This window comes from Oryza glaberrima, chromosome 11 (genome assembly GCF_000147395.1).
Source record: "Oryza glaberrima chromosome 11, OglaRS2, whole genome shotgun sequence".
Taxonomy (NCBI): domain Eukaryota; kingdom Viridiplantae; phylum Streptophyta; class Magnoliopsida; order Poales; family Poaceae; genus Oryza; species Oryza glaberrima.
In genome coordinates this window covers 24,737,356-24,764,081 of record NC_068336.1, presented here as the reverse complement: position 1 = coordinate 24,764,081, position 26,726 = coordinate 24,737,356, and the positions used below count along the sequence as shown (strand labels likewise).

The following is a 26,726-nucleotide window of genomic DNA, read 5'->3' as shown; positions in this document are numbered from 1 at the left end:
GATACATCTGTAATTTGTGATGTATCCGATGGACAGTGGAATCACAAATTTGGTCAATCTTGTTGATCTAACTTCAACTAGACTGATTCCAGTGTTCACCGGATACCATACTTAAGGCTCCGTTCGCTATCTAACTTTCCCAACCTCCCTCCCTCGATTTTCGCACGCACGCTTTTTAAACTGTTAAACGGTGTGTTTTTTTAAAAAAATTCTATATGAAAGTTGCTTAAAAAACTCATATTAATTCATTTTTGGAAAAAAAATAGTAAATATTTAATTAATCATACAATAATAGGTGTTTTGTTTTGCGTGCCGGGGACCCAACCCCTCCTTCCGAACACAGCCTTACTAGTATGTATTTGTTTATATGTTTCCAAGAGAAATTATTCGAATTTGATTCCCTTTCTAGCACGATCAGACAATTATCAGTCCGATACTATCAGTTTTTGCAAAAAACATCCGCAGCTACGGGTGAAAACGGTCGGAATCGGTAGCATCTCTTCGTAAACGACGTTCGATTGATCGGTAATTGATCATATTTATCGTTTAAATTACTCAATATAGTAGAAAAAAATAAAATTTATAAATAGCTAAAAACGATACAATCGAAAACAGTACCCCTTATATGAAAACGGCGCTCGTTCAATCGGAAATTTCTGTGACCATTTTCAACTAAAGTAAGCTCGCTATGCTAGCCGGCCGAAATCACGGTGGACGTCCGCATGTGGATGCCGTAGCAACGTAACAACGTCCACCTCTGAACACTCCAGGAAAGAGTGTCCTTCCTATTTCTCTAATTTTAAACCCATATTTACCACTTAATTATTTTTATTACTATTATTTTTTAAAAAAATTGGTTAGAAATATAGTGACCAAATGCATAGGTTAGTCTTATAAAGTACATCAATAATTTAATATTTCTATATATATTGTAATAAAATATAATGATCAAATTTATTTTTTCTAGATCGTGCATTTCTCTAAAATGATAAGTTTAAACGATATTATCAACCGTGAGTACTAGATGCGATAAGTCGTACCAGTACAAATCTGCGTAATTATTATGTTGCCATATTTTGAGCCGGAAGAAATACTGAATCTTCAGTTTAGATATTTTTCGTCAGATCGGAAACATCACTCTCGGGCCGTGGGCCATCCCCATGGGGTGGGACCCAAAAGCTTCATCCTTATCCGTTAACGATGAGTCATCATTGAAGATGTGCTTTCGGTCTGCTCACCGTCGGTGCAGCTAACCACATTGACAGTGATTAACAAACTTCCAAAGGACAGTGGCCACTCCACACTTCCACAGTAGTAGCCCCATCATTAGTCTCTTTCAATGGGTAATGAGAGCAGGTATAATAGCAGGCTATTAGCCAACTATAACTATATTTTGATGAGATAAACAATGAGAGAGAAGAGTAGCGGGCTACAGATCTGTAGACAGCTGTAGCACGAACTTCAAGACACACTGTGTATATAATAGGTGGAACCATATATTAATAGTATAGTAAGCAACTATCGTATGTATTGGTTATTATATTGGCTATAGATGAATTGGAGCTAGTAGTGAGCTGTACTACTAACTTGCTCTAAGCCAACACACTGGTATATACAGCATTCTGAAAGCAGTGTTATCTATTTTCCCCATCTAAATTGGAAATCAATATATACACCTAAATGTATAAAAAAAATTACATCATCTATCCTAAAACATAACAATTTTTAGCATTTAGAATTTATCTTAAAATATAGCAATTTCTCCACCAAATTTTTTTCCAGCCAATCACAATTATCATCATCCACCATTCAATTTGCCCATCTATCTAGTTACATTCACTTCTAGCTCAACCACAACCATTTTACATTTAACATTTAGTTCTATTTACTTTTTAATAACTATATTTAACCGTAAAACATTTTATATTTAGGACGAAGATAATACATAATAGCTTCTTTATAGTTATCGTGTGATCATAATTAGTACATGAAGAGAAGATTACAAATATGGTTATACTTGAAATGTGAAAGGTTATTTTTCTAAAAAAAATAAGATAAATTTAGCCTCTACATCCAATCCGATGTATACGGCCAAAATCGTGTGGAAGGTACTGGGTGTGATTGTTGCGGTAAGACGACCAGCCGGTGCGGTGATGCCTGGTCATATCCACTCAAATGATTTAAGGAGGGGGCACACACACTCAGCTCAATTACTTGGGAGGCAGTGAGTTGTTGTAAAGTTGCAAGAGAGAGATCAGTTGTTGAGTGCGTGGAAGCAGAGATCAGGAAGATGCTGGAGAAGCTGTGGGACGACGTGGTGGCCGGGCCTCGACCGGAGACCGGCCTGGAGAAGCTCCGCAAGGCCGCTACAACCCGCCCCCTTGTCATCAACAAAGGTAGCTTACGTCGTTGTACAGATGCTTACTACTCCTAACTAACAAGCTAATATAATTTCGTTCCAAATTATGAGGCGTTTTGGTCGTTTCGTCGTTCATTTAGATTGATTAACATCAATATAAATTTGGACTATATATAAGATATTCAAAATAAAGAACGGTCTCATAACATGAAACAGAGAAAATATTACCTTTATTAAGCAAACAAACAGGGACTGCAACAAATTTAAAAGAGCGTCGTAACCAGAAATATTGCTTATATATATATTAACGAGTGTTAAGATCTGGACTCTGGACGGCCGGAGTGTTCCATTTGTACCTTCAAAATCATGTTTTTTTATTTTAAATTACTATGTAAATTTCGTAGAAATCTAACACCTTACTAGTTAAGTTTTATCTTAAGACTGTCTTTAGCAATTTCTGACTCCCATCAATCACTGAACCTCTGAATATTTAGATGGCGACGGCGAGGCGAGCGGGGCGGCGTACAAGCGGACGCAGTCGATGCCGACGACCCCGACGACGCCGGTGACGCCGTCGTCTTCGTCCCCGACGACGGCGACGACGACGACGCCGCGGGGCAGCAACGTGTGGAGGAGCGTGTTCCACCCGGGGAGCAACCTCGCCACCAAGAGCCTCGGCGCCAACCTCTTCGACCGCCCGCAGCCCAACTCCCCCACCGTCTACGACTGGTATCCATCGCTTTGCTTATAATTTGCTCATCCACAGCTGCACAGGGTTAATCCTTTCGGTTTAGCCGATTTGATCAGATCTCATCGAAATTTTTGAACAAATATTGTCAAAATTCACAAAAAAAAAAACTAATACTCCATATATTCCACAGCTGCATCGATCTATATCTCCATATATATGATTGGTAAATTGAACTGAATCATCATATTGATCTGTTCATCTTCTCATCATCCAGGCTGTACAGCGACGAGACCAGGAGCAGCCATCGCTGAACTGAATAATCCCATTGATCGGAGGCTGGTCGATCTCTCTGTCACGCCATGTTTGCTGGTCCTTGTGGTTATCTAATACGTAATTAATTATCTAGTATGTTGCTATTTTATCTTGTTACTCTGTTCCTAGTAGCTTGCTGTCTCTGTTAGTACTACCAGAGACCGGTACGTGTCAGCTAGCCTGCTGGCTCCTATCAAGGGCTAGCGACAACCCAAAGAAGTGTGTTTGTGTGTAAACATCTTCCATGTGTAAATACTGCCGTGTGTTTCCCTACTTTCAGCGTTTAATTACCTTTGATGTGATAATACCAATACCAGCTTGAGATATTTCTTCTTGGTTGCAATATTTTGCAATTCTTCTAAGATACTTATTCGTCCTAAAATATAAGATAATCCATGTTATATTTTTGGAACGGAGAGAGTTCATATTTATGCTGACAATAAGAGAAATGAGAAATTATCTTTAAAAAAATAAGAGAAATGAGAAGTGAAGTGATAAGTCAGAGTGACAGGTGCCATAACCCCCTTGAACATTCAACGTCCGTGATCGTGACCTCTTCCTTTTCAGACTGAGGGTGACCGTGACTAGGGAACTACTCCCACGGTCTAAAAACAAATATCACAGCACGATGTTGTTGCTGCTCTGGTGTTGCTCGATGAATTTTCTATTTTTATATTGATTTTTAAAAAGATTTATGAATATAAATTACCGTTTTAAAAAAAAATATACTCCCGCTGTACCCTAGGATTGGGTATATAAATTGTCCTACGGTAGGGTAGGTTATGTGACCTATGATGAGGAATGTAAATCGTCCTACGGTAGGACAGGCCATGTGATATACTAGCAATTTTGCATGCGGTCCTTTCTCGTCCTCCTATAGTGCAGTTTAGTTGGTGATGTATGGGACGCGCCATGATAATTTTGAAGGTGGCTCCCTTCCGATGATAAATCCTCCTACAAGAAGGTGAGAAGGGGCTACCTGTTCCACGGCACGCTTCCCCCGTGAGGTGCCACGACATATAAATTGTCCTATTGTAGGAGATTTATATTTAAGTAAAACTTTAAAATGAGAATTTATTTTTGAAACCTTTTAAAAAATAAATATATAAAAAAAATCCGTTTCCTGCTGCTGATTGCTTTGCTACTGCTGCTGCCGGCGAAATGGGCCAAGGCAAAAGGCCGGCTGCTGCATGCACGCATGATCCACCTGCTAGCTAGCTGTGCCAACCAAAGCAGCCCAAGCCCACTGGCTCAACATGGCCCAACTCTCTTCTTTCCTTTTTCATAAATTGTTTCGCATTATTTCGGGGCTACCCCCTACTGTACACAACTGTTTCAACGGCTTAACATGTCACCATCAGAGTTTATAATCACAAAGTACAGTATGACCGTACGGAAGCAAGCGTGGCGAAGCGTTTTTTTTTTCTTTACCGCTTATCATAATTTTAGTTACTTTTTTTCCTTCTAAACTTTATAGTAGAAAATAGAAAATAAACTAGTAAGCAGGTTGCTATGCGGGTTGTATGATTGCGTATTTGCATCCTACGAGTACTTTATCATAGCAAACATTTCTATCTCGGGGATTAAAAACACGTTCTGGTCGCGAAAGGGCCTGTAGCCTGGTGGTTACAAGAGCCTCAGTAGCACCTGAGGTCCTGGGTTCGACTCCCCATGGGAGCAAATTTTCCAGGATTTAACGGCGTTGTGCTTTCAGTGGTAGGCGACGTACCCGTCGACAACGAGGCGCCTGTGGTGACTTCGTCAATCTCTCCAGGATTTGCCGGCCCAGTCTTCGAAGATGCTTATAAGGGTAGGGTTTGCGTGCGTGTGTTCATAGGGGTAAGTACACGTATGTTGTAAGTGTTTGCGTTGTAATGTGTAATTCTCAAAAAAAATAAAAACACGTTCTGGATGGTAGACAATTGTTTTAACAAATTAATGCATCCAAGCTAATTCCCATTAGGTGTCACCACTCATACTGGCAAAATAATAAGAAGTCTGAATAAATGTACTGTGTAATTCTAAAAAAAAATAAAAACACGTTCTGGATGGTAGACAATTGTTTTAACAAGTTAATGCATCCAAGCTAATTCCCATAAGATGTCACCACTCATACTGGCAAAATAATAAGAAGTCTGAATAAATTAGATCTCCTTATATGACAAAAAGTACTAGTAAGTGCTTCACGGGACCTACCATGGTCCTATTGTCAATAGTGGAGGCTTGAGTCCTGTCACCTCATGCTAGATTCGCCCCTGCTAGCCGCTTAGGCTGGCTAACCACACTGCGCAGGCTAACGGCCCATCTCTTGTCCAGCCGGCCCTGACCATTTGTTCAAACCGACTATCCAATCCACGTCAAGAGTTAAGCCAAGCCGTCTGAAGTCACAACCGTATTAATGGATGGCAGGATGGCCGGCAGAGCAAAGGGGTGGCCAATTAACCTAAGGGGGGCCAATTGGCCCCATGTGTTAGGCCACCCAACCTCTAATTGCTGGCCCCACATGTATACTGCTTGTGCATATATAGTCATACTTCGCACGTATTGTACGTGTATTTGCATACACCACAGTCGCAACCCTTATAATCACCGTTCATGACCTTGTCGTCCTTGGCCATGCACATTCATGGCGTCACACAATGCTCACCGGCTTTTCCCTGGCGTGGCATATCCGCGATCCCCATGCGCATCGGCTGCGTTGTTCGTAGTGCTACCTCCTCGGATCTCTTCAACCGCCTTCATTATGCTTGGTCTTATATTCTGGTCATGTTCCGCCCTTACCTGTTTGATGATGAGTGTACGAGACGAGGTCCACAACATCCTTATCATCATTATCGATCTCATCGCCACGGCTGACTATCTCTCTTGGAGATGCTCATTAGAACTATTGGCATTATCATATCCTAGTAAAAAAAGGGAAATATATATAGATATTCCCATAACTGCACATGCAACTCGCGGTAAAGCGACTACACTGAAAGTTCTTTTGCACACACATACGTATCAATACATATCAGCCAGGGTTTGCACTACTGTCCGTCGATCAGATTATTTCTTGCGTGAAACCATGGAGATGGAGACAACAACAAACCCAGCGAAGGCGACGGCGGCGGAGACGACGACATTCACGGTGGTCGTCCACAGCAGCCGGTCCTGACGACATGCCGTGTCTGCGTGGGCAATGGCAGGGTAGAGCGAGAGGTAGAAGTCGATCTTGCTCAGGACGCCGGCGAGCCTCTCGGCGTCCCGCCGGGCGCCGGCCACCCGCCGCGCCCAGCAGACGAGGCGCCGCCGCACCGTCTTCTTGCCGCCGCCGCCGCCGCTCTGGCTGAACGCGACGGCGAGCTCGTGCGCCTCCCGGAGCACGCCGTCCAGCCCGTCCACCGCCTCCCTCGCGCCCGGCGGCAGCCCTCGCGCCGCCATCGTCGTCGTGCTCGGCTCCGGCTGATCATGGCGGCGGTGGCGGCTCAGCACGGCGGAGACCATCCTCACGCGCTCCTCCAGCTCCCGGCACTGCTTCTTGTTCCGCTTCGCCGTCTGCACGGCGGCCATGATCATCTTGATCAGTCCCCTCGCGCTGGAGGCGCCGTAACCTACTACCAGCTCAGCCATGGATCTCCCAGCTTTGTTTGTACATGAAATTGTGTGTCTAAATCGCCATGTAGGTGGTGATCATCTCTGGCTCTCTAATTTCTAGAGTGTCTATACATGAAATGAATTTGGTGGATGTGGATTTGGAACTGTATAATGAAGACGATGATCCTAGTTAGCTAGAACTCTTATCACCACTCATTTTTGTTTCCAAGGCTCTTTGGTTTCTGATCTGGCTGATTCTTTCTATACTGGTTCACCTCCTCTTATGGTCTTGCATGCACCCTCTAGATCACTCTCTTTGTCTCACTCCTTGGTGAACTCTAATTGGATACTAGGAGTGGTTGGCCTGCTGCTTTCACTATGATTGCCTGCTTTACAAAAAAGTTGAGGTGTGCCAAATCTCAAATGTGGCTGATGTGTGCCCATTTCTTGTCTCAGAGTGATAGACGGTTGAGCAATTTCCAGATGCCAGAATCCCCGCAGATGTGTCTTTCCATCCCTGAATATGAGAGGGGAAGCTGTATGTTGGGTCCTCTGGACTACTAGGAATAATATGATCTTTAGATCTAAATTGGTTTACTAACCACTAATGCTCCCTTATTTTCAAATTGTTTCTCACCTTTTGCAGCGGAAGATATTAGGACACGCTGAGGAGGTAGGACTGTTGGATCATGTTAGCAGAGCAGCTGAAGTCTAGGACAAGAAGCTCGAGGACACATAGAGCTGGGATTAGCTGATAGTTGTCAGCTGGTAGTTTTAAGAGTTTTTGAGAGTTTTTAAGAGTTTAGTTTAGTTTTTGAGAGTTTTTTTTAAATAAGACGAATGGTCAACCATGTTTAAAAAAGTCAACAGCAACAAATATTTAGAAACAGGGGGAGTATTAATGAGTGTTAAGATCTGGACTCTGGCCGGCTGGATTGTTCCATTTGTAAATAATGTTTTTTTAAAAATTTAAATTACTATGTAAATTTCGTACAAATCTAACAGTACACCTCATTAGTTAATCTTTACCTTAGACTGTTTTTTAGCAATTTCTGAATCCCATCACTGAACCTGGATATTTAGATGGTGACGGCGAGGCGAGCGGGGGAGCGTACAAGCGGACGCAGTCATTGCCGACGACCCCGACGACGCCGGTGACGCCGTCGTCTTCGTCTCCGACGACGCCGCGGGGCAGCAACGTGTGGATCGAGGAGCGTCTTCCACCCGGGGAGCAACCTTGCCACCAAGAGCCTCGGCGCCAACCTCTTCGACCGCCCCCAGCCCAACTCCCCCACGGCCCCACCGTCTACGACTAGTACGTACAAATAAAAAACATGATCAACTATAATTTATGATATTGTCCATTGGACGTGTGTTATTCCTGGTCTTATTTCTCACTATCACTGAAATAACTGTGACAACTCCGCAGGATTTGCAGCATTGTATAAATCACAAAACAAACAGGGTTAAGAATTCAGCTACTGCCTACCCTACAAAAGTTACAATCATGCAACTTCCAGATTCTGCACAGGGACATAGTCAAATATAACCAATTAACATTATGGTACTAGCATATTCCTTGATATATTATGTGATTTACTCACTATTACTGCAGTATCAAAGGAAAATAAACGCAAAAGAAGCTTCATAATATCTCAACAAGTTGCATAGCACATAAAGCAATGCTGTCAGCATTCAGGGAACAAAATTATTTTGCTCCTGTGGTCAAAATCCTAAGGAAAAGTATTTCACTATATCGACCAAAACAACAATTGACTGGTCGAATAAGATGCAAGTACTGATCGCCGTATGAATATATTGTTTACATAAATGACCTAGTAAGCAAGCTAATGATCAAGCATTACCATTCTTTTTTCTCTTGTGAGCAACTGAGCAATAGGACTTCAACATTGATCTAGGATGAACCCTTCTCAGGCTTGCATCAACACAAGCTGGGGAAGATCCAAACTGATGGTCTGATGAGTGAACTGTTTGTTCAGTTCAGGGGTGGTGAGCCTGGATAGTCAGCATTGCAGACATCACAGGTTCCATCAGCCAAGGAATACTCAGCCAAGGAATCCCCTCGAACCCCTGTATGATCTTCATCAACGCAAGCTGCAAATCCATCCAAGCCAAGAAACAGCGACCGCCCGCCCAAGTTGGTGATCATCTCCCACATCCTTTTCTCAGACACCCAACGGAACACGCGGTACACAACCCTCTCCTCATGCTCCACGCACACTCCCCGAGCATGAACCGATCCCCCTCCGGCCTATTCGCGTCATCATGCTCTCCCCCCAGAAATGACAGCTCCAGTGAACTCTCCGACGGCTCGAGCGTGGCAAGACGGAGGCCAACCAGCGCGTAGAGGGTGCCGTTGACAGAGATCAAATCGTCGAACACGTGGGGTGCGTGGCAGTGCTGGACGGTGGCCCGGCCGGACAAGAAGATGACGACGAGGAGGTCCGCCGTGAGGATGACGCGGGAGAAGGGCGCGAAGACCTTGGGGAGGCAGAGCTGCTCGCCGGTGAAGAGGTGGAGGAGGAGGAGGAGCCTTGGTGGGTAGTTGTTGGCGGCGGTGGTGGCGGTGAGGAGGGTGTAGCGTGAGGGGGGCAGGTGGTGCCCCCATGGGAGGGAGGCGGAAGCAGTGGAGGCGGCGGAGGCGCAGGTGGAAGAGCGCCTCGGCGAGGAGGCGGCGCAACTCCGGGAGGAGCGCGCGGTAGGAGGCGCGCAGGGAGAAGAAATCCTCCAGGGACGTCAGGCGGCGGGCTATGTCAGGGATGAGATCCAGCGACGGTGACGACGAGTCGGCAATGGCCGCCGGAGTAGGGGAGGAGGAATCGCCGCCGGCGGTGAGTGGTGGCGCCGGCGCTTCGCCTCTGTGGTGGCCATTTCCCAAAAATGAATTCCCGCCTCTTTTTTCCCTTTTATTTCTTCTTGCCAATTACTCCTGTCCGGCTGTCAATTGTCATTGGTTGAAGCCTTGAGGGCTGAGGCCCGTGGGCCGAATGAATATGGTTTTTATTAATCATTTTTATTGCGAGCATTTCTCTTGCTCACATTAGCAACTTACGGCGTGGAATACCCATATTTACAAACAAAAAATAATTTATAAATAAATTTTTTATATACATGGCTGGAAATAAACTTCAATGAAAAAAGCCTCAAAATCAACTCTAAATTTAAAGTTGAAAATTCAAATTCTAGCTGATGGCATAAACATAAGCGAAAATATGAGGCCATTAGCATTGAAAATTTACGATTACGAGTAGAATTTCGTGTCGTCAAAGAACTAGTATAGTATAGACCACTAGTACAAATACGTTCAGAATCCTGCCTGATGCACGAATCACAATGTAACATTTTTGCCGGCAGCCCAGCACTGAAAGTATCTCGTGATTCTTCCAGAGCTGTACAGAAATGAACCAATGGAAAAAAGGATACAGGTGACAACAATGGAGTGGCACAGGTCATGACTTGGCATCGGCACCAATCGAGTCAGAACTGAGAGTGGCGCACGGGAACCAGTATCTGCGCTTGCCATCCCTGTGCCCATCGTCGATCATAGCAAGCCCTTCCTGTTTGTGTAATAGAGATCAGAGTTGCATATAGATGCCAAAGACGTTCATAACAAGTGTCAATAGAAAAGTACTTAATTTATACATGGTAGCTCAAAAAGAAGGTAATCCTGCAATGGCTTAAGCGTGGATTCAACAGAGAGAATTCTAATCACCAATACATAACTTGCATCAAAGGAAGTCAGTTTTCTTTTCTTTGGGCACAGAAATGAAGCACAAAGGTTGCTTAAAGAGTGGAAATGCAGGAGCAGGATTTACCTTGAGCAAAGTTTCAAGGACATCGATGGCACGGCCAGTTGACCACGAGAACTTTCTCTCGACTTGTTCTACTGTGACAAAACCTTCAGCCTGCATGTGAATGATGTTATAACTGGACAGGTATGGTCATATTGTGGCAAGGTGACAGATTGAGCAAGGCAGCAATTTGAAAGCTTTGGCTTAACATAGTTTTGTGCTATGTCTCCATGTTGACTGAAATAAGCATGATAAAACAAGTGTTTATGTGGAATATATAGGGCTTTACGACTTCCAACCAAAGGTTATACACCATCCACGTACTTGTTCGGTGCAAGCATGATAAGGTTATGACAGCATCCACATACTTGTTAAGTGTACTGCAGTATTATACACTATTAAAAGCTGTGATTACAAACCTGAGCTAGCTCAAGTATCCCATTGTGATCTTTATTCAGTTCTGTAGGAACAGAACGTACAAGCTTTTTCTTCCCAACAGAAATTACTTCAAAACCACTACCAAGGACCTGAGAGTTCACAAGCGAAGGATCAGAAGAATTAACAGATCTGTCCAAGAATTAATCGATTCGAGTGCGATCTTGTAAAACTGGCATGAATGCAATTATAAGATTCCAAAAAAATATGTAGCTGTAGAATTCCTTAAAATACTTGCCTTCAGCTTACTTATCGCACGCAAACAATCATCTGATGTTAAGGATCCAAGATCAGCTTTCCTCTTCTGACACAGGAGTTTACGGAGATCTAGCAAGTCAATCAAGCCACCGTTGGTCGCTCTGGTTGCTATGCATATGTCAACAATCTGAACTCCTGGTGCAATAGACACAGATGCTAAGCAGAACATAAATGGTCCAATAATAAAAGAAAGAAACTTCCAGGATCAAAATATATAAGATAACTTAAATTAAGTTACCAACCCAATTCATAGTAGAAGTCACCAATCCCTAGAAGTTCTGCCCAAGCTCCTTTATTCGAAGCCAGAGGGTCTACTCCAACTTTTGCACACATCTCATGGAACTGTTGTCTAAATAGTGGATTTTTACGGATATCATTCTGCACTAGTACACCATATACACAAAGTTACCTAAGAGTTGGAATATGCTGTGCCATTTGAGCTCTATTGTGAACACCTAGAACATCAGTATAATATTGCAAATGTCACCCCTGCTGGAACTAGATGCCATGGGACAAGTGAAATGTATCACAAGAAATAATTATCAATTGGCACCTAGGTAACTCCAAAACCTTTTTCTGTTACATTTTCCATCTTTAACCACCATTCCTCAGTTTTGGTATATCTTGAGCACTTGACCGTGGACTCGTATGCTATTTAGGCTCCCTATTTCCCAGTTCGATAAGCAACTTTAATCAAGTGAGTAGCAGTAACTTCGTTGTTTGCATGTTTGTTAGAACATTCATTTCATTTGCGCGGGGCAGTTGAAAAAAAAATGTAAGAATTCAGTCAGTCGAAAAAAGATGCGAGAACAACTGATATATTCTAATCCCCAAGATTAAGAAGATCATGAAAGCATGCTATGTGTAATTCAATTTGGGACATACAAATAGCGATGATAAGATTTTCTGTCAAACTCAACTAGAATACAGGAGTAAGAATCACCTTATGCTTGAGTGCAAATTCTTCGAGTTGTGTCCGAAATGTGGCAAGCTGCTCCTTCATTACATCGGTCCTGACCTTGGCCACATTTTCCCCAACCAGCCGGAATTGGTCCTTAAATTTTCCAAGAGCACACTCATCTCACTATCTCAGGATCCACAGGAAAAGAAAAAACATTATAAGCTATCCAAGCAAGATGATGTCCACATACGCGAGTAGCCGCCGCGTTCTGTAAACCCGCGATTCCCGGTCGCCTCCTCATGCTTCCTAGTATAAATTGGCTGCAGTCCCATAAAAATCCGATGGAATTAATTAGCACATCTCGTGAACAGCGATCGATTCGATGTGGCCTGAGTTCTGCATGTGTTCTAAACTTCTAATCGATCGAACATAGCGCAAGCAGCAGAGGTTAGGGCGGGGATGTTACCTGGGTTCGCGACAGCCTCCGGCGAGAAGCGGAGCGGACCGTCTCCAGATCGGTCGCCTGCGGGCTCAATCGGAGCACCGGAGCCGAGTCAATCCCCCTCGCCTCCACCTCCACCAGGCAGCTAGGTCGACGGCGACGGGTGGGATGCGTACTGGGCGACCGGGGCTTGTGGAGAGGAAGAAGGCGGTGGAGGCAGAGCAGCGGTGACGCTGGTAAGAGGCGGCGGAGGCGGTGGCGCCGGTGAGAGGCGGCGGAGGCGGTGGCCGGTGGGATGGCGAGTGGACGACGGCCTTGGATCAGCAACTAGTTCAGCCGCAGAGGAAAAGACGAGACGACGGCAAGAGGCGATGATGTTTGGGCCCCAGTCAATCCACTGCGGGGCCCATCATTTGCTGGGCTGGAATCCGAATAAGGCCCACCAAATGTCTGATCCACAACGAAATTTAAATGGAATAAGTTCACATTAGTGTGGTAGACAGTGTGAGGCAATGACGTGCCGTTGTTTGCCACGGGGCTTATTGGGCCTCGCCCGCTGACGCTGGTGGGGCTCTGGCCCGTCTACTTTGTAAGGCCCAGAAAGTGTATACAACTTTTTAAATTGGAACAAGTTCAGTTTAGATCATCGCCGAGTTCGAATATCATCCTCGAACTGCAATACCAAATATGATGAGTCCCTCAACTTGCAAAACGGTGTACCTGAGATTCTAATAAGAGTATAATGTCTGGGTTTGGTATTTATTCTTCCTCCAATCTCCTCTCTTTCCCTTGGCAAAAATTTCTTCTCCTTGCGGTAGATTGGTTTTTCTCCTTCGTAATTTTCCCTTTTTCTTCTTTCTGTTGTAGCATCTTTCTCATCAGATAGCAATCCCAAGTCTAGCTCATCCAAATCAGTATTTTCTTGGTCCAATCGGCAATCCGGATCCCACTGAGTTTATTGATGCCGAAACCAACAGGGTTCCCTTCAGATTAGCCAACCCTAGCTTAAACCACTGGACAAACACCTTCAAATCTTGGCCAACGGCTGACAAAAACTGGCCAGAGTGGTACAATAGGGTATCGGCTAGTAAGCAAACACACTGGGAAGAACTTGGGATAGCTAAGAGCTTAGCCTTGACTGTAGCCGATATGGCTAAGGACGAGCCCATGATGTCGGCAGCCTCCTACTTTTGGTCCAACACCTTGAATGCCTTTCTGTTTAACCAAGGACCAATGACACCAACCCTTCATATCACCTCATCGGCTAATCCAGTTAACATGAATGTCAAGAACAAGTTCTCCTTCAAGACTAGAAGTATTGGTGGCTGGACATGTTTTATCTCCATAAATATGGGTACATGTCCTGTAACTTTCAGGGAGCACACAGCCTTCTTGCTAATGTGGTCAGAAAAATTTCTGTTTTGTGGCCCAAGCTATGGTCCCACAACAAACTGGCAACATGTAGTCGAAGCCCTTGAAGAGAAGAAACAATTTCCTTTGGGTAAATTCTTGCTAGGATATCTGTACCAGACCCTAAATTTGGCATCAGCAAGAATTGCTTCAGGCTCTGCTATCAATACTGGTGGCCCATGGTGGTTGTTACAAACTTTGAATTTGCATACCATGAGGGTGGTTGATAGACCAGCACTGACTAAGGCTGAATTCCCAAGATCCCAGCCGATCATAGATGAGGATGGCCAAGAGATCACAACTCGCCGATGTATGTCTTTTGGAGAGGCAGCATCTACATACGCCGGATCCAAGTTATCGGATGAACTCTTTAAGGATTGGTTCGGCAACTTCTATGATGGATTTCCAAAGGACTCTAGAATATGGTTTGCTTATGAAATTTTTGCAAATTTTGAGCTCCCAGCCGATTTTCGGTTTGATGAAATCAATTCTGACAAATTTGAGAAATCCAGAGAAGTCTTCTCAACAACAATCTCTCCCTGCATACTACTTCTTGTCGGCATCCATCAGGGTAGAAATATTCAAATATCATATGAGTGATAGACGGTTGAGCAATTTCCAGAGGCCAGAGCCCTATGCAGATGGGCTTTTTCATCCCTGAATAAGAGAGGGGAAATTAATTAGTTGTTGCACAATGCATTCATGGGCCATGAGTTCTCTCTTTCATTTTTTTCTTGCAAAACTTTATATGTGATTCCAATGTTGTCTTCAAGCATATGTATCTTATATCTCGTCCCTGGAGCACCTAATGGTCAATTTGTGCATCAAAAGCGCACGTTGACAACTGCCTAAACGGCTTAACGTACACATGAGCATCAGAGTTAAACATCAAGCTTAACAGTAGCTACATATGTCTGTCGTCTCTGGGATTAACGGTACACACATTGACACATGACGGTAGACAACTGTTTTAACAGCCTAAACAACCATGCATCCAAGTCCGTTCCCAACCAGTAGATAAGTAGGTCTGCAAAGAAATAGAGCGTCCTAATTAACAAACAGAAAGAGAGCAAATGCCATTCAGTATTTTCATGTGCAATCCAAGCATAACTTGGACAGAAACAGTGCTTGTACCTTTCTGTCTTTCGGTGTCTTGATGCTAGGAAGCATAGTAACAACTTCAGACATGGTAGGCCGATGTTCAGCGCGATCCCGAACGCACAACATCGCCACCCTAAGACATTGCATAATTTGAGCTCGCTCATGTTTCTTAGCACCTAATGATGGATCAATAAGCTTGTGCAACTTTTTTCTGTTCTTCAGTGCCTGAAAAGATTATCAGAATATTAAAGAGCAACATATGAAAATTTAAAATATCTTAATCTTACAGAAACATAAAAAAAAAGGCAGTTCAGGCAGGAACTGAGGAAAGTTTGCATGAACAGGTTGGAATTTATCAACCACACTACCAGAGAGTAGTACCATTTTCACATTTTCTAATAAGAAGATACCACCATTCACCCTTAGAACATTGATAAAAATAGAGGTGCAGTTATGGAATACTTACAAATTCAGGAAATATTGTTCGTCGAGATCTGCTCTTCACATTATATCCAGATACACACAACTTTCCACTTATTATCTCAAGCAGTACAATGCCAAAGCTATAAACGTCGGTTTTCTCCGAGATTACTCCAGTAGCAACATATTCAGGATCGGCATAACCCCTGAAAGATGACAGTAGATCGTCACAGCAGTGCACCTGTAGCTACACTTATCAAGGGAAAGATGAGAGTTGCATCTCTAACTAGTTTACAGTATAGGGAGACTGGGAGAGTATCTACCATGTGCCACGAACAAGCACCTCCGTAGTTGCTTTCGGAGCTAATTTTATGGCCAGACCAAAATCAGAAATCTTAGCATTCATTTCATAATCTAAGAGGATATTACTTGCTTTTATGTCCCTATGGACAATGCACTTGGGAGAATGGTTGTGTAGGTAAAGAAGACCATCTGAGATTCCTTCAATTATTTTAAGGCGCTTAGACCAATGTAGCAATATCCTTTTTGTTTCATCTACAAAATACCAGATATCATTTAGAGAAAAAAAAGTGGAGGCATTGGTCTTAGTCAAAATAGAAAACTTGCCGCTAATGATAGAAGCCAAACTTCCATTTGGAATGTATTCATAGACAAGAATATATTCTTTGCCTTGAACACAAAACCCAATCAGCTCAATTATATTTTTTCGTCGAAGTTTTGGTATGACGTCAATCTCAGCCATGAACTCTTCTTCACCTTGATGTGAAGAAGTATCATGCCTTTTGACAGCAATCTCAAGTCCATTGGGAAGTTTTCCCTGAGAAAGTTTAAATTCAGATTAATAAAGCACATCTAAGCATTGTAAATCAAAATATTCAGATATGCGCATATTCAAAGCATTCATAGATTTTCTAGATAATGCCATAAAAAGCATTCCTGGATGTTATACATGTTACAAGAAGCTGACATGACAACATGTTCTAAAGCAAGATCATGGGAGGAGCTGAAATTTTTCAAAATATCCTATCCGCATTATTTATGTACTGCTGTTATGGAAAAAAAATATTATAGAAAGATTAGTTATGTGGGTGAGATTAAAATTATTGGCTGAAAAATTTTTCATTTGATCCAGCGAGTGTAAGAACTGCAAATTTAGAATTCTAATATTACTATTTCTTCAAAAGTTCAGGATTTTCTTCATCCTAACTCCTAAGGTTTACTTTTGAAGAGAACTACGGAGTACCTTGTAAACAGGCCCAAATCCACCTTGTCCAATTAAGGATCTCCCTGAAAAATTGTTTGTAGCAGCCAATATCTGTGAAAAAGTCAACACTGCTCCTTTTCCAATATCATTAACAACTAGTTGATCCAGGTTCAGGCTTCTGACTGATTGATTAAAAAACTATATCTTGTCAATACTAATAGACAAAAATAAAACAAAATTGTTGCGAATTGACATACTTGATGCTTGTTCACTTCGTTTTTCCTCAAAAACTTCTGGACATTGAGTTACACTCTGATCACCAAATTCAGTCGCGTTGAGAATTTCTGTGTTGAATCTGATCATATAGTACCAAATTAATATGTCAAAATGATACACCTATAAATGGATATAAAGATGCTGCCATTCATTTGTAACACCCTAGAGTAACTAGTGCATCCACCATGACATCTATGTTGGTACCTGAATATAAATTGCCAATGTAACTCAATCAGCTTAATGTATTTGTGTGCATAGTCCTGTACATGGTTCCTTGTAAACATTAGCAAGAACACCTTATTACTATATCATAATTCACAAGTAGGTTTGGATCAACCGCTGTAGTACTATGGCAAGTTCTGCAAAGGAACATAAGCCATAAGGATGATATAATTAAAGTAATCATCACAAAATCCCTGATCGGCGATAATTCGAGGAGAGCATGTTGCCCAATAGTTCTTTTTTCACGCTGTGAGTATTTTGTTCATCATTCATCTACATCTTGAATGAAATAATGAGGGAAAAAAAGTTGGTGTATGATGTCTTAAAAGCACAGGAAAATCGAATGCAACATGAGCTTGGCATAAAATGGGTGCAGTATTGATATAACGTACCTAATTCTATGATCTGAATGATGTACTTTTTGTAACTCATCTGCAGTATCCTGTGAGAGTAACCAAAAATTAATAAAGATAAGAACAAGATCCCCGCGACAAAGTTTCTCTTGAATAGATAATTAAGAAGATAATCAAAACAAATTAGAGCAAGGAACTGTCATGATAAGAAACATTTTCCAGCAAGGAGCTGGTATGAACTTTGACATTAAGAGGAACTATCACATTTCACTGCATCTCTAGAACCAGAGTTCTTTCTCTGCTTCTCATTCTCAGTAGTGGCATCATAACTAATCTGAGGATGTCTCCTATTAAATGGAATCTTTGATTAACATGCATCATCGAACTTATACATTTTAATCCCCTTTCCACTGACTTGCTTGAAGGAGAGAAAAGAAAGACAAACCATGTACCTCAGTGCAAGAAGGTTGAGCTCTTCTCAGAAGCCGCTCCCAGGTACGGGTCGTGTCAACGAAGCTGACAAGAGGGAAGAGCTGGAGGTAGAAGGTGATATCACTCTGCACCTCGCGCAGCTGGTGAGCCTGCTTCCCTCCCATGAAGCAGCTGTGCAGGTAGCTGCTGTCCTGACAGGACAAGATGAGCATGTAGGTGTGTCGGAGCGTCTCCTCCAGCTGCTCCACCGGGTTCCTCGTTTCTTGATGCTGCATAAGCTCTGTGCTTTGGAGTCGCTGCAGCAGGTCGCCGATCATCTTCACATGCCGTGCTAGCTTCTGGCAGGTCTCCTGGTTCCTTTTAGCTGTCTGCGCAGCCTCCACGATCATCTTGATGAGCCCATATGCATCTACCCCGGCAAGCTGCGCAATGTTGGCCACCTGACCCAAGCCATTCCATAGCGCCATACTTCTCTCTGTTTGTTCCTTGCTTGAACACAAGCAGCCACTATCTACATAGCTAGAATTCTTCAGTATTCTCTTCTGCATAGAAGATACTCCCTCGGTTTCACAATGTAAGTCATTCTAGTATCTCCCGTATTCATATTGATATTAATGAATCTAGACATATATATCTATATATCTTGATTCATTAATACCAATATGAATGTGGAAAATGCTAAAATGACTTACATTGTGAAACAGAGGAAGTAACATTTTCTTTCCTTGAAGACAAGACTATATCAACGTCAAAAAAAGACAAGACTATATAACTTTGACCATTGAAGTTGAAGAGGAACTAACAAGAGGAACTACACCATTGAAGTTGAAGACAAGCCTAAAGCTGTGTTTGTTGATTTGGGTTGGGAACTCATCTTCTATGCACGGAAAATGGAGCGGTCCATTAGTGCTGTTGAAATTTCAAAGGATCTTCCAGTAGCTCTAGGACCCTACATGAGCAAGATATATTGTTTTCTTCTGGATAGGAAACATCCAAGAAAGTTCCAGCGATGTGACAGCAGATGGGCCATATCTGAAGGATCATGTTCGGCAACAGAGAATGTGAAACCACCGTATCCTGTTTTCCTTAGTAATAAACACGGTAAAACGCAGCACAGTAGAGTAATTCTACGGTCCTTAAGGAGGTACTAAAAATTTAGTGTAAAATTTGGTATCTCATGATACCTAGGTACTAAGAGATACCAAATTTACAGTAGAAAAAATAGTACCTCATGGTACCTCCTCAAGAACTGTAAAATTGCTCTATCAAAAAAGTAATTCTACGGTCCTTGAGGAGGTACCAAAAATTTAGTATAAAATTTGGTATCTCATGATACCTCATAATACCTAGATACCAAGAGATACCAAATTAATAGTATAATCAATATATATCCAAACAGGCACCGACACACCACTGAGCAAAGATTATTACAGAGCCCAGTTAGTTGGTTAGAAAGACCAGCGAGTGGTTCACCTGGCAGGCAGTAAGAGACTCGTGGTATGATTGAAAATAACAAAGCAGTCAGCTGAATTTTGTTCCATACGAGAAGCGTGAGCATTCATTCATGCTTATGCTTTTACCATTCTGGTAAAACATTACGGTAGATTGTTCACCTCTTGACACATACTCCTACATAATACAAAGGTGGTAAGGATGGAATGCTGGTAAAACATTATGGTACACCGTTCACCTCTTGACACACATACTCCTACATAATACGTACAAAGGTGGTAAGGATGGAATGCAGATCTGTTCGTCATATTGTTGAGGTTTTGCCCATAAATTCAGAGTGATAGAACAGGAGTCTCAATCCCTATAGGGAAAGCAAACACGATCTTGAAGAAGCTTCCAAAAATATGGACTCTTTCCATGTTTTATCCATTTGAGTTTGTAGGCAAAAGCTCAAGAATATGACGAACAGATCTCAAGAATCATATGCACATGAATCCTAAGCTCCATAAAGTCGTCATTGTGGTAAAATCTGTGCTATACTGCTATGGATGTGTCGACACAATTTCTGCCCTTAGGTAAGCTGGACGACGAGGTTTAGGCAGCAGAGCAGTCCGGCAGCTTAACATCAGAACAACCTCCTGCATGGTGGGCCGGTTGGCAGGGTTCTCCTCCACACACAGCAGTGCTATGTGAATGCATCTTAGTATCTCTCTAGTCTCCAATTCATCACCTGAGGGCGAATCGACAAGCTTGATCAATCTTCCTGTTCTCCATAAGTACCACGCCTGAGGAAGTGGGTAAGAAAAACAAAAATTCTCAGATAGATTGGCCATTAAATTAGCACTTGGTAGTTCAAGTTAATAAAAGATGGCAGGGGCACCATTAATATTCAAAATTCAAGACAAATTTCAAAAATTCTACGCACCCTCTTGTTCAGAAATCCATAGTCGTCTCCAGAATCTCCACTCGCAAGTGAAAAGCATCGCTTTCCACTAATGATCTCGAGAACCAATGCTCCAAAGCCATACACATCAGACTTCGTTGAGAAAAGTCGTCTTTCCCGACATTCGGGAGCAATAAAACCACTAAAATGTGGAAACAAAAATTAAGAGCTTAAACAATAAGAAGGAAAAAAGAGCCCGCTGGGATATAAAAAATTGTGATATCGATCTGATAAGATCTTACATTGACCCCAGTATGCGATCGGCGTACTCTTCATCTACACCTGGACTATACCTTCTAGCCAGGCCAAAATCAGAGATCTTGGGATTCATGTTGGAGTCCAAAAGAATGTTGCTTGGCTTCAGATCTCCATGTACAATATGTAGTCCACAGTGCTTATGGAGATAAAGCAGACCCTCAGCTATCCCATGAATTATCCGAGAGCGTGTAGACCAGTCCAGATGCAACCTTCTTGTTCTTGCACCTATAAAATGGTAACACAAATGAGATCATTAATTAAGCACAGTCTGCACAGAACCTTTGATCCAAATTTGAGGTGAAGTAATACTGAACACATGCCAAAGATGAAGGTATCAACGCTTCTATTCAGCATATACTCATAGACCAAAATCCTCTCTGTTCCCTGAATACAGTATCCCAGAAGCTTAACTACATTGATGTGCTGAAGCTTCCCAAGGAAGCAAATCTCATTTTGGAACTCCAAATCTTGGAAATCCATTTGATTACGTGAAGAAGGTAACTCAAAACATCTTTTAACAGCTACCTCAAGCCCATCGTGCAGTTGACCCTGAATGCAAACAAAAAGTGCAGTTGACCTAAAGAAGGAACCAATTATATAATAATGAAGTTTCTAAAGTTACAACACATTCCATTGTCGTTTGATAGCTATGATTTTTGCCATATATCCTCAGATTAATTAGGATGAATTCAATCACAGTATTCATTATGATATCAAAGTATGGAAACCGAATTTTGTGAAGCAAGCATATTCATTACTCCTCCGGAGAAGATAAGGTGGTTTCTTTTTTACTTTGCAAAGTTAATAAGAAGTCACTTCAACCAATTAACTTTTCTTGGCTTGTCTTCATTGAAGATGTATATGAAAAAAAATAATCATGTTATTTTGGTAAATCCAAATTACATATTCTAGATATATGTCTCACTAAAATGAATAGAAGCTGATTGAACGCAATCTAGGATGACACATTTTTTTCTATTGAAGAGAGTACCTTGTAAACACAGCCAAAGCTACCTTGTCCAATTTTATTTCCGTCGGAGAAGTTTTCTGTAGCATCAACTAACTGGGACAAATAGAACTTGACAGACCCTGTTATGAAATGAAAGAGAGTTTTGGGACACAAAATCATTCTATTTGGCACCCATCGAACTCTATTGTCTCCCTTCATTCTACTGTTTAATGGGACATACCTGTACAACACGATTGCAGTGAGCACCTTTCAACTTCACAATGTGCTTCAATCCTGCGGTGGCAACACTATTATGACTATTTACGGAAGAAAATGTAGCCTTTGGATATTAAAGATCCGTGTCGAAAGGGTTATAGATGGCATAAAATTTTTACATGGATCTTTCACTGAACAATTTCTCTTAAGTAGGACACTGGAAACCATTTAACAAAATTCTGAATTATGTGACAGACTATAATTATTATGTAGCTATTGTGGACCAGAGAATCTGAAGTCTCACCATGGATGTAAACTACCATTGGAGCTTTAAATTCAAGGAATGCCACATCCCACTGAGAAAAAATGGCAACAAGAAATGTGTTCACAAATCTCACCTGGCATCAGGAGGGAAGCTCAAGCAACCAGTAGAACTAGATGTTGCACAAACATTAAACAGCCTTGGCCCCCCTTTTACAGCCTGAAGTTTCTTAATAGCAGAAAAGGTGTATTAATAACCTTTATCATATCAGTGTGCCGATTCTAAGGATATGGATCCATGGATAAGTCGAGTAGTACTAGATTACTACACCATGCTTCATTGGAAATTACAGCTATGGGGAAGAATTATTCTTTGAAATAATGTAATCACACCATATATAGAAAAAAGCTGCCCCCCCCCCCCCAAAAAAAAAAAAATGCACTGTTTTCATTTGTTCTCCTTTCTTATTTCTGGAAGGTCTACATTATTTTTCTTGGAAATGTGTAGGCATGAAAGTAATGATGAAAATTATGAGGTTTTTTTTTTCCTGTTAGGAAAAAAGAGGAATGATGGGGCAACCAGATTTGTTGTTTTCAAGTTTTAACCATGTCTCAAGCATATGTTAGGAAAATAACACCCTACAGGAGCTTTCATTACCTTCATGCTTCTACACAACTAGTTTTTCAATGTTTCATCCTTACTAATCCATGCCCTTAATGGAACAAATAATTATATTTCATCCACTAAACATGGTCGATGCAATCATCAGATTTGTCTCCATAGATAAACCAATTACTATACCTGTGGGCGTCGAGGCTGTATGATTTCCAGAATTTGGTCTAGGCGATCTGAGGTGTCGATGTGGCTGATGAGTGGGAAAACTTGGAGACAGGAGTCTATTCTACTCTGAAGAACACGAAACTGATCAGCCAGCTGACCACCCATGAAGAAGTGGTATATGTAGCTGCTGCTTTCGCAGGATGTGACAAGCATGTACGCCTCACGCAAGATCTCTTTGAGCTCGTTTAGTCCATCCCTGATCTCTGGTTGTTGCATCATCTCTGAAGTCTGAAGCTTTTTCAGAAGGTCACCGACTATCTGCACATGATGGACAAGCTGCTGGCAGATCTTCTTGTTATGGCGAACCTTCTGAGCTGCCTGCACAATCATCCTGACAAGCTTAACCGCATCCAACCCTGCAAGATGCGCGAGATCCATTCTCTCTGCTTGGCTGCTCACTTTCAGGACTAGTGACCAGGTCAGACTGTTGCTGCTAGAGATGTGCCATCCTAGTATAACAAGAGCAATTTTTGTGAAACAAGTTCCAGCCAGTTAGGTGGATGAATCAATTTCCAGCCAAGTAGATGTTAACAATAATATCCATCATCTAATGGATCCCTAATCCTATCAGACAAAGAGAAGCAAGTTGAAGCCCTCATACCCAAACCGTGGCAAAGAAACCACGACACTGCTGGCCATAGTAACTTGGACGATCTGGAAAGAGAAACAAACGAACCTGGAGGGAGTTGGCCAAAGAACACTGCCCAGTAAGCAAAGACTTATTGACTGATTGGATTGGTCACCTAGCAGCTTGTACCCTTGAACAGTTATATTAGGTCGTAATCCTCTTTTCCGAGAATTTAGATCAGCTTCTCTCCTTTTTCCCTGTCCTTTCCTTCTATTATTGGTCTATGCATCATTTCCCTCAGGCGCTGCTTGTATACCTGACATGCTTTTGCCTTCTTAATACAAACATATGCAAATCTTTTGTGTATGCACGGAAGTATTCAGATACCAGTCCAGATAAAAAGGTAATACACTCAGTCAGTCAGTCAGTCAGTCGTCCAAAAGGGGTCCTACAGATAAGCTGAGGCCAAAGTAATGATCGTGACCTTTTTGAAACTAGGTAGAAATCATAAATCATTCTTGTGTGTGCAGGTTGTTCACACATGACATGAGAGACCAGGCATCCAGGCTCTCGATTCCGGAAGCCTTTGCGGTGCTCATTTCGGCTTGACATTTCAACAAACACCTTCTGCTCGCCTGTACTCATGCCGACGGATGCCATCGAAACCCACACCCAAACTGCACAAGAGAGTTTTTTGCACCACATGTTAGTAAAAATTGGAAGAAAAAAACGGATATCGACATGTACGATGCACTCTTGGCTTCTTACCAATGGAAAATTACACGATGAAGTGGAGAAGATAAGCCAACCGTTGAACCAAAGCGTGTCTCCTCCAATCCAATCTTTAGTTGACGACTTGTCATGCTAGTCTGCTAGACGACAGAGATCAGAGACTCCATGTCTCCGCCCCCAAATTTGTTCAACTCAAGACAAAAGGGCTTCGACGAGATCGAGCTCCCGCCGAGAGAGTCCACGCCTCGACACAGGTAGGGCTCCCACTGGTCGTGGCATCGCGACAGCCGACAAACATGTCCCGCTCAACGCCCTCCCGCCCTTGCGCCGACACCACTGCTTCGCGGACGGGGAGGAGAATTTCGTCGAGCACCTTGCGTTCACGGAGATAAGGAAGGGTACCATTTCCTATTCGTGGGTTCCTGGGAAGTCGAATCCCGCGGCAACTTCCCCGGCGACAGGAAGAGCGAGCACCTTGTCGATTCCTGATTGATTCTGCGGCGGCGATGCCTTGTCGGTTGCTCGTCGGCGGCGGCGGCGGCGGCGGCGGACGGCGGGCAGCCGGCAACTCCGGCGGTTTTTCCTTTTCAGGGTGATCTGATGGGCCGGGCCGTCTGTTCCTCTCAGCTTCGTACAAGGCCCACGCTGTTTGGCCTAATTGCACACTAACACTCAAATATTCAATGCATCCTTCACACACTCAAATACTTAATCAATACTCCCTTCGTACTCCTAAAGAAAGTCGTTTTAAAAAGCGACACGGTCTCCAAAATATTTATTGAAATATTTATTAAAAAAATGATATATGTATACTTTCATGAAAGTATTTTTCAAGACAAATCTATTTATATAATTTTTACATTTTCAAACTCAATAACTTGAGAGTTATTCATGATTTATATTCTTAAGATTTGACTTAAATATTGTCCTAAACTATTTCCTTTACGAGTACGGAGTGAGTAAGTATTATTTGAGGCGCTCATAACTTCAACATTTTAGAGCCCTAAAACATTAAATAGAAAAGAACAGAAGTACTAGTACAGTAAGTACTTAATTTGCATTGTGCATTTGTGCTTACAGGTGCTCATAACTTCATAAGTTTCAACGATGATCTGATCAGCAACGTAAGTTCCGAAACCATAATATACATAGTACAGTCCAAGTTTTTTTTTTGAAACATAAATTTAGTTCTCTCTACTGACTAATACACCCATCTTTCATTTAGGCAGAAAAATAATAACAAGATAGTTAGCCAGCAAGCCTACTGGCTACCAACAGAGCCTTCAGTTAAATTATTCAGATTTCAGAATATGCAGAGGAACGAGGCCTCCCCGTTTTGGTTCATTTAAACGACGGAGGAGAGGAATTTATCCAGCTGTTAACCAACGCGAAAGCATCAACACTGTCATCGCTGACATTCTCGTCCATATTCATTAGTCCAGTCAAGTTATTGCCTCCAGAAGTAGTCTACAAAAAAGAAGACTCATTAACATGCAATCAGTGTGAGTGGGATATATATATATATATATATAGGAGAAAGATGCACAATGCAGTGATCTCAATGATCAGAGGCAGTCTCATATTCGTGGCATGCATACAATATGTTATAGCTGCAATATTCTTGGCATGAAAAGATCAACGGTTTGACTAGTTTGGGAGTTATGTTGAGCTTGTAACATGGCAATATTTTCGTCTCTGTTCCAGTAAGAATGTTACAGGCCGAGCCGATGACTGAACAGAAACTTCACTAAGTTCACTTACTTCAGCTATTACAGCCTCAGATGATTGAGCAATACAGTACCCAATAGCAGTCATGTCAATCTGTCTCGTAGTACCAGCTTGATAATTACCTTCATTTGAAAATTATCCAAACTAGGAAGGTAGCCCGCGCAGTTGCGCGGGCATATTATTTAAACTATCATAATTTTTGTTGTTATTAGAAAGAATTTAGGTTTCCTTTGTAACACAGGATTTTTAGAAAAGAATAGAAAATGGTATATAAATGATTTTGAGAAAAGAAAAGAAAATGGTATATAAATATGATAGAAATGAATGTTTAAAATATAGTATGGAATAGAATGGATGTTTGGATAGAATGGATGTTTGGATGTCAAAATAGGGAGATAACTACTTTTTTTGACTGATTCTGATGTATTGTACCTATTCGGAAATTAATTGTTATTAAATACATACGCTTGAACTGTTAAACTTGGATCTGAAAATCAGTTCATAATTGTTGCGGTTGAAATAAATTGTTATTAAATACAGGACCTTCATAGGT

At 42.0% G+C, this 26,726-nt stretch overlaps 5 protein-coding genes and 1 pseudogene across 7 annotated transcripts; 1 reads left to right on the top strand and 5 right to left on the bottom strand.

Annotated features, from left to right (window-relative positions):
- The first annotated feature begins 2,195 nt into the window (after positions 1-2,195).
- Positions 2,196-3,688, top strand: LOC127754119 (dormancy-associated protein 1-like). The gene is made up of 3 exons (XM_052279586.1): positions 2,196-2,396; positions 2,854-3,088; positions 3,325-3,688. The coding sequence occupies exons 1-3, from the start codon at positions 2,291-2,293 to the stop codon at positions 3,359-3,361; spliced, it is 378 nt and encodes a 125-aa protein (XP_052135546.1). The 5' UTR covers positions 2,196-2,290; the 3' UTR covers positions 3,362-3,688.
- Positions 3,689-6,271: 2,583 nt separating this feature from the next.
- LOC127754115 (uncharacterized) lies at positions 6,272-7,226 on the bottom strand. The gene has a single exon (XM_052279583.1). It carries the CDS (start codon positions 6,972-6,974, stop codon positions 6,411-6,413), a length of 564 nt encoding a protein of 187 aa, XP_052135543.1. The 5' UTR covers positions 6,975-7,226; the 3' UTR covers positions 6,272-6,410.
- A 1,654-nt stretch (positions 7,227-8,880) lies between these two features.
- On the bottom strand, positions 8,881-9,952 carry LOC127754109 (uncharacterized; annotated as a pseudogene).
- A 208-nt stretch (positions 9,953-10,160) lies between these two features.
- LOC127754112 (vacuolar protein sorting-associated protein 22 homolog 1-like) lies at positions 10,161-13,116 on the bottom strand. 2 transcript variants are annotated; one of them, XM_052279577.1, is made up of 8 exons: positions 12,811-13,116; positions 12,595-12,664; positions 12,387-12,497; positions 11,686-11,821; positions 11,424-11,578; positions 11,170-11,277; positions 10,775-10,864; positions 10,161-10,516 (listed from the first exon to the last, which is right to left on the bottom strand). In XM_052279577.1, the coding sequence occupies exons 2-8, from the start codon at positions 12,643-12,645 to the stop codon at positions 10,409-10,411; spliced, it is 759 nt and encodes a 252-aa protein (XP_052135537.1). In that variant the 5' UTR covers positions 12,646-12,664; positions 12,811-13,116; the 3' UTR covers positions 10,161-10,408. The 2 variants fall into 2 exon arrangements, with proteins under 2 accessions (XP_052135537.1, XP_052135538.1); XM_052279578.1 differs by lacking the exon at positions 11,686-11,821 and having other exon boundaries at positions 11,424-11,570.
- Positions 13,117-14,911: 1,795 nt separating this feature from the next.
- On the bottom strand, positions 14,912-18,725 carry LOC127754103 (cysteine-rich receptor-like protein kinase 21). The gene is made up of 9 exons (XM_052279565.1): positions 18,246-18,725; positions 17,833-17,882; positions 17,200-17,297; positions 16,982-17,124; positions 16,345-16,555; positions 16,041-16,272; positions 15,764-15,923; positions 15,331-15,522; positions 14,912-15,223 (listed from the first exon to the last, which is right to left on the bottom strand). The coding sequence occupies exons 1-9, from the start codon at positions 18,690-18,692 to the stop codon at positions 15,167-15,169; spliced, it is 1,590 nt and encodes a 529-aa protein (XP_052135525.1). The 5' UTR covers positions 18,693-18,725; the 3' UTR covers positions 14,912-15,166.
- Positions 18,726-19,748: 1,023 nt separating this feature from the next.
- LOC127754106 (cysteine-rich receptor-like protein kinase 10) lies at positions 19,749-25,088 on the bottom strand. 2 transcript variants are annotated; one of them, XM_052279571.1, is made up of 9 exons: positions 24,482-25,088; positions 23,107-24,390; positions 22,442-22,533; positions 22,069-22,121; positions 21,870-21,967; positions 21,199-21,427; positions 20,863-21,103; positions 20,603-20,762; positions 19,749-20,462 (listed from the first exon to the last, which is right to left on the bottom strand). In XM_052279571.1, exons 2-9 carry the CDS (start codon positions 23,521-23,523, stop codon positions 20,220-20,222), a joined length of 1,533 nt encoding a protein of 510 aa, XP_052135531.1. In that variant the 5' UTR covers positions 23,524-24,390; positions 24,482-25,088; the 3' UTR covers positions 19,749-20,219. The 2 variants fall into 2 exon arrangements, with proteins under 2 accessions (XP_052135531.1, XP_052135532.1); XM_052279572.1 differs by having other exon boundaries at positions 22,442-22,524.
- Positions 25,089-26,726: the final 1,638 nt, after the last annotated feature.